General features: G+C 51.0%; 1 protein-coding gene across 1 annotated transcript; it reads right to left on the reverse strand.

Moving 5' to 3' along the window:
* Positions 1-342: 342 nt before the first annotated feature.
* Positions 343-6,763, reverse strand: Mrpl4 (mitochondrial ribosomal protein L4). Its single transcript, XM_034510782.2, has 9 exons — positions 6,520-6,763; positions 6,367-6,433; positions 6,093-6,243; positions 3,564-3,615; positions 2,580-2,697; positions 1,922-2,028; positions 1,721-1,830; positions 1,563-1,639; positions 343-948 (listed from the first exon to the last, which is right to left on the reverse strand). Exons 1-9 carry the CDS (start codon positions 6,574-6,576, stop codon positions 803-805), a joined length of 885 nt encoding a protein of 294 aa, XP_034366673.1. The 5' UTR covers positions 6,577-6,763; the 3' UTR covers positions 343-802.
* Between the last annotated feature and the right edge of the window lie 584 nt (positions 6,764-7,347).

Genomic DNA, 7,347 nt, shown 5'->3' on the forward strand with positions numbered 1-7,347 from the left:
GGCCTCTGGCTCTCCTGGAGCTGGAGATGGTGACAGCTGTGAGCTGCCCCGTGCTGCTGAGACTCTAGCTCCAGGGCTCTGGGAGAGCAGCCAGTGCTCTTCTCTACCCACCCATCTCTCCAGCTCCCCATTTTTTTTTTAAACTGAGAGTAATACAGCTGGGTGGTGGTAGTGCACACCCTTAATCCCAGCACTTGGGAGGCAGAGGCAGGAGGATCTCTGTGAGTTCCAGGTCATCGTGGTCTACATCGTCGTGGAGTTCTAGGACAGCTGGGCTACACAGAAAAACCCTATCCAGAACATACATCACAACTACAAGAACAAAATGAGAATACAGGGTGGTCTCTTTAAACAGGTTTATTGGTTTTATCATAAGAACAGACACTGGCTTTTTGAGCCTGCCTGGCATCCAGGTGGCATACCCTCTAGAGGTGAGAGGACTGGCTGCGGCTGGCTTGGCACCTGTGCAAGCTTCAATATCTGCCTCAGGGGGGAGGAATTCCTCCTGGCAGTCATGTTGTAAGCCCTGGAGGAGAGGCATCAACAATACCCAGCACTGGATGAACAGCCTAAGAGCTGACAGGATCCCACAGCAGTGACCAGCTCCATTTCCAAGTCTTGTGAAAAATAAGGTTTATTTTTAATGTGACAAAAGAGGTCACAGGTAGGCACCATCTTGGCTCTGTGTATTTGTCCCTTCCTGGCAACAAGGTCCAACAGCTTCCAGAAAACTGCTTTTTTTGCAGGATGGCTGCTGACCTGACCCCCAAGTGGGGCAGGCCCCTAGGTGACCAGGGCAGGGTTAGGGGAAGTCACTGTAGGGCAAGCGGAAGGGGTAGAGTGCTGTGTATCTTGAATCTTGCCAGAGTAGCTTGTCCTCCAGGAAGACGACGGAAGGCAGGGTGAGGACCAGAGTCTGGTGTTTGAGCATGCTGTACACATTCAGGCCTGGGATGTGAGGGCAAGATCAGGGTGTGACTGCCCTTTAGTCCAGTCCGAGCCCATCTTACCTGAAGCCTAGACCCTGCCCTCCTCTGGGGCATACTGCTAGTTTTCAGATCCCACATCAGCTGCTGAACAACTAAGTGGCTTCACATTTGCCCGAAATTCAAGTGTGACACCCATGCCACATCCCAATGAGGACCCAGCAAGTGGATAAACACACTGTATCACTGGGAGACCAGAATCAGCAGGAGCCAGTGTGAGGGGAGGAAAAAGTGGAGGATAGGCAAGACCAGCTCTCACCCCGGTGCTCACAGTCGCCCCCTGCAGGCATTATGTGGAACAGACTCTAACAGATAGGACTTTGGGATACTTCTTGCAGAAAGGCACCACTGGGGCAGCTGAAGGCTGGGGGAGTAGCTCTAGGTAGAGCACATACCTAGCACATAAGGCTGTGGGCCTTGGTTTTCACCTTAACACCACAACTAAATGGTAAATTCTTAGACAAGCCATTCAGCCATGCTGTGACAGGTGCAGGGTTTGAACTGCCCATGATCAACAGTAGGATCTGTGACAGTTTACTCCAGGGTTCTGGGGTAGCGACTGGACCCATCACTCACCAACTGCAGGGATCAGATTGAAGCTGTTGAGCCCCGAGGTGGCTGCCACGACATTCTTGGGCATCTCCTCATGTGTTCTGGAACAGATGGAGGCTGAGAGGTGAGGCAGGCAGGACACAGGGGACTTGCCCCTTCCCCACCCTGCCCTGTGTCCTCACAAGTCTACAAGGAGCACGGAACTCCCCCAGTGTCGGTACTGGGCCAACTCTGTCAGATACTGGGGGTCTGCAGTAGGTAGCTCCAGGGAATCCACAATGTGTAGATCATCCTATGGAGAAAAACAGGACCCTGGGCTCCAGTGCAGAGCCCAGGGATCACAGGGCCCAGCCATGTTCCCTCCCAGCTGCACTGCACCATACCTGCATCAGTTTGACAGTCAAGGCCACCTTGAGGCCCAGTGCCCGCACTTTCATGGGCAACATGTAGTAGTAACTTGTAGGGCCCCGGGGACCATGGGCTACACCACCTGCAGGGACAGTGTGTGAGGTCTTAGTCACTGCTGGTCTGGGATGTCAGAAATCTGTTGGATGGCTGGCACCAGGTGTTGGAGTAGGTGATGAACAGTAGCCAGGAGAGTGGGAGGGGCCAGAAGATCCTGCTAGGTACCATGGAAGAGTGGGCAAGGAAAAACTAGACAGGAGACTGGGTGGAGATGGACTGTAGACAGGCATGAAGGTACATTCATCCAACTCCAGTACAACAAACTGAAGGAGAAAAAGTGAGTTCAAGACCAGCCTGGGATATGCAGCAAGATCCAGTCTCAAAAGAAAAAACAAACAGATAGCAAAAGGGAAGGTGGGGCTGGGGCTATGGCCCAGTTGGTGGAGCGCTTGCCTAGTAAGCAAAGAACCTTGGGTTCCACCCCCAGCACTGCATAACCCAGGCTTGGTAGTGCAGGGCTCTCATGCCCCAGGGGGCTAAGTAAGCTGAGGATTCAGCTGTCCCCTATCATGGCAGTGCTGGGCACTTGCATAACAAGGGTCATCTGAAACTCCGTCCCGTTTGGGCCCCACTCACCTCCTCGCCATATGGGAGAACGGATGCTGCCATGCCGGGCACGGCCACTGCCTTTCTGTGGCCAGGGCTTGCGGCCACCACCACTCACCTCAGCCCTGGTCTTGGTCTTAGCATAGCTCTGTGGGTACAGGAGGATGGGGACAGGGTTCAGGCAAATGGCAGTAAAGACTGTTAAGGGGAAAGTGAGGGAAACGTAGAGACCAGAGTCCCCCCACCTTGAGAAGCAGAGCTCTGCTGCGCAGTTCACAGGGGCTGTGGTTTCTGAGGACCAAGGCCTCACTATATATAGCTCAGGCTAACTCTGAATTGTATTCCCCTCCTCAGGCTCTGGAGGGCTGTGACTGCAGGCATGGACCATTGCACCTGGCTCCTTGGTGACTCTTGAATGTTCTTGACTCAAAACTTGGCTCTCACTGACTAAATGGTAATGCTAGGCTCTGTGCAGTCCTCTCCACACAGCACTTACACATACTGTCCCCACTCATCTCTACTGTAGCTGCACTGCCTTGAGAGTTAAGTCAGACCTATAGGTAGACTAACTTAAACTTCCTTTGGCCGGAGCACGGCTCAGTAGTAGAGTACCTGTCTAGAATCTCTAGTGAGATCTGGTGACATGGCTCATCGTAGAAATTCCCACGTGGGATGGATGGTGGGGGTTTATTAACAAAGCAACTGCCCAGCCCCTGAGGCTCTGAGCTCAGTACCCAGTACCCACGCACTCAGTACCTCTCTCTGGAGAGACTGCTCCCAAGGATGTGTGCCAACTCAACTCCTGATGTTCCTTCACTTCTACTAGACTCTGAGTTCTCCAGGGCAGCTTCTCTACCATAACAGCTACAGGGATGGGTGCTAAATTACAACCTGAGGAGGGACCTGCCCGACTCGAACAGGCAGACAAGGCTTGAGCTGGGTTGTTTCCAGAGAGCACACTCACAGGCTACTGAGCCCAGTGGGAAGCTCTGCCATGCTACTCAGGACACTCACGATTCTCTTGAAGTTCCTCTGCCAAACGGCAACCTGGTGCAGAATGTCCAGCCTGGAGAGAGGGAAGGGAGACCTAAGAGGGACACCCAGTTGAAACCCACCCACATGTGCATCCCAGTAAAGGAAACCTGGCTCTTCCTCCGGACATTCTGGACCTCCGTCCTCTACTCTTCTCTGACCACAGGTGACACCACCTCAACTCAAGCTAGTCTCCGTACCACAAGTCCAGCAAGGGTTGATGGCTATGCCTATCATCCAGGTACTCAGGAGGCTGAGGCAGGAGGATAGAGAATTAAAGGCCTACCTGTACTTCATGGTAAGACTCCACCTCTAAAAACCAAAGAGTGGAGTTGTATTCTCTTTCTTTCTCTCTCTGAAATGCTCCTGCCTTGGCTGGATCAACCTCAAAGTACTCAGGAGGGCTGGAGAGATGGGTCAGTGGTTAAGAGTACTTGCTACTCTTGTAGAGACCCAGGTTCAATTCCTAGCAACCAAATCAGCACACAGCTGGTTTTAACTCCATTTTAGATCCCTTCCAGCTTCTGAGGGCACTGCACACATCACACATGTGGTACACAGACAGACAGACAGACACATTTAGGCAAACACTTGTACAGATATACAGGTGAGAGTTACTGGTATCAGGTGGCGTCAGAGGAAAACCTTGGGTGTGATCCTCGATTTCTGACTCAGTTGAGACAGGTTCTCTTGCTTGCTGATGCTCCACTGGCTAGCCTTGGAACTTCCAGGGGCTCTCCTGTCTTCTCTCTCTCTCTTTTTTTTTTTTTGGCTTTTCAAGACAGGGTTTCTCTGTGTATCCCTGTCTGTCCTGGAACTCACTCTGTAGACCAGGCTGGCCTCAAACACAGAAATCCGCCTGCCTCTGCCTCCCAAGTGCTGGGATTAAAGGCGTGCGCCACCACCCGGCTCCTGTCTTCTCCTCCCATCTCCATGCACCAGGGCTTTGATTACAGATACCACATTCGGCTTTACGTGGGTTCTAAGGTTCAAACTCAGGGATTCCTATTTGTGAGGCAGGTACTTTACTGTCTCCCAGCCCTTTATAATATGTTTAGTTTGATATGTCTAAGTATTTTGTCATTTCAGCATTCAACACTAGCTGTGTTTCAGGTATAAAGTGGACAAACACTATTAGGGCCTACTGTGTGGGGCAGTATGTCCAAAAAAAAAAGCAATCCCGTTGGCCAATGAGACAGTTCAGTGGGTAAAGGCATTTGCAGCAAGGCAAACTTGTGTGCACACATCGGCACACACACACATGAACACGCACACACAGCAAGCACACACACACACACCATGAAAGAGGAAACCAGGCCCTCCAAGTTGTCGTTACTGCCACATATACAAGTCCACCTCCACCCCCCAAAAGGCTAAAAAATTAAACAAAAACCCTAAGTTCATCATGGAGACGGTAAAAAAGTAAACTGCAGCCTGGCATGGTGTGGTGCACACCTTAACCCCAGCACTAGGGAGGCAAACAAGAGGATCCCTGTGTGCAAGACCATCTTGGTCTACAGGATGAGTTTCAGAAGAGCCAGGGCTGTACAGTGAAACCCTGTCTCAAAAAAACAAAACAAAAAAAAATGAGTTTACTTTTTATGAGTGTGTGTGTGTGTGTGTGTGTTCTGCCTGCATATATAAGTAGGTGTGTGCATCACATGCTTGCCTGGTGTCCACAAAGCCAAAGAGGGCATCGGTTCCTGTAACACTATAGTTACAGACAGTTGTGAGCAGCTGTATAGATGCTTAGATCCTGTCTCAGCCTCTCCTATGCTGGGATTACAGGCACATGCCAACAAATCTGGCCTTCTTAGCTGTCTTTTTTTTTTTTTTTTTTTAAACAACCAATTCATGTTAAAAGTATTTATTAATTTTTTAAAAGAATTATTTATTCATCTTATGTATGTGAGCACACTGTAGCTGTCTTCAGACACACCCGAAAAGGATATCAGATCCTGTTACAGATGGTTGTGGTTGCTAGGAATTAAACTCAGGACCTCTGGAAAGCAGTCACTGCTCTTAATCGCTGAGCTATCTCTCCAGCCCAGTATTTAGTACTTTTGTTTTTACTTATGGTGTCATGTAGCCAAGGCTGGCCTGGAACTAACTATGCAATCTTGACCCTTAGTTTCTTGATCCCCCTATTTCCACCTCTACAGTGCTGAGATTAGAAGTGTGGGTCACCATGACCTTGTATTCTACAGAAGGGAACCCAGAGCAAGGTGCGTGCAGGCAAGCCCTCCACCTGTGCACAACCGCAGCACTAATATAAAACGTTTCTAGAGAATTTTCTGTGTGGTAGATTAATCTACCTAATTGTCATCAACTTCTTGAGGGCTGACAAAACGGGGACCCAAGCACAAGGGAGCAAGGCAGAATGTAGTAGTAAGTCAGGATGGCAACAGGGCCGTGTGTTTCGCCCTCCAGGCCTGTAGCAGGGAAACTGATCACCCTTTTTGTCTCGTGGAGAAACCAGAGCAAGGTCCTCCCACTGCACCCAGCACTCACCGGGGCGCAGTTGCAAACACGTCGGGGTGCAGCTCCGTTAGGCCGATGCGCTCCTGCTCGAAGCCTCGGAGAGACTCGACCCAGGCTTGCACCGGGCGCCGGTGCGCCGGGATCCGGAGCTCGCACTTGCGCAACACAGGATCTGGGAGACCTGGCGAGGGAGGACGGGGGTGTGTGTGAAAAATGAGCGGTCAATGGTCAGAATCAAAACTCAATACTTTCGGTGCCATCTTCCCCAGCTCTGTGTGTCAAGGTATGATCCCGGCCGTCTCACCTGCGCCGTCTCCCGGCTCTGAAACCTCCGCTGGCCGCACCGCGTCTTCTGCTAGCGAGTTGATGACCTGGAAAATGACAGGCGGGAGTTAGAGGTGCTCTCGGAAGTTCTCAACCTTTGACCTCCGACCTTGACCTCAGCTCGATGCCCTACCCGGCAGCCAGAGGGTCGACGCCAGGCCCGGGAAGCGGCCTGGCACAGCCGCAGCATTTCGGATAAAATCTCGCAGCGCAGGCGGTCACTGCCCGTACGGACGCTCGCGGCGACGACTGATAACGTCACATATGCGCCGGCGCACGTCACGAAGGCGATTCCGCCACCATCAGCATCAGGCTCCGAAGCCTGAGGATGTGAGTGAGCGCTACTTGACAGCCGGAAGCCCCGACACCGAAGAGCCCGGAAGCAAACCAATAAAGTTGCTTGACCCCAGAGACGCGTTTCTACTTTAGCCAATGAACCTCAAAGATAGATGGAGGGTCCGCCCATACCTGGGCGGTACCTGGCTAATAAGCATTAATCTTTTGATCGACAGTGGACAAGCCTCCTGCTACACTCCGTATTTTGCCTACATTTTTTTTTTCTGTGTCTAACTTTCTCTCCCTTTACCATTATTGATATGAATTGATTTTTGTCTTTTAGAGTCAGGGTCTTACCCCTGACTCGCCTGGAACTCACTATGTAACCCAGGATGGCCTAGAACTCAGAGAGATCCACCAGATTCTGCCTCCTGAATGCTGAGATTAAAGATGTGTGCTGGGCTGGCCCGTGGTGGTGCATGCCTTTAATTCTAGCACGCGGAAGGCAGAGGCGCAACACAGGAATTCGAGGCCAGCCTGGTCTACAAAGAGACTTCCTGGACAGTCAGTGAGACCCTGTCTGGAAAATTAAGATAAAAGTAAAATAAAAAGATGTGTGCCATGACATGTGGCTTCTATTCTTTGCTTTTTCAATAGATGTCTATTTTAATTATTTATTGTTTAA

Source organism: Arvicanthis niloticus, chromosome 8 (genome assembly GCF_011762505.2).
Source record: "Arvicanthis niloticus isolate mArvNil1 chromosome 8, mArvNil1.pat.X, whole genome shotgun sequence".
Taxonomy (NCBI): domain Eukaryota; kingdom Metazoa; phylum Chordata; class Mammalia; order Rodentia; family Muridae; genus Arvicanthis; species Arvicanthis niloticus.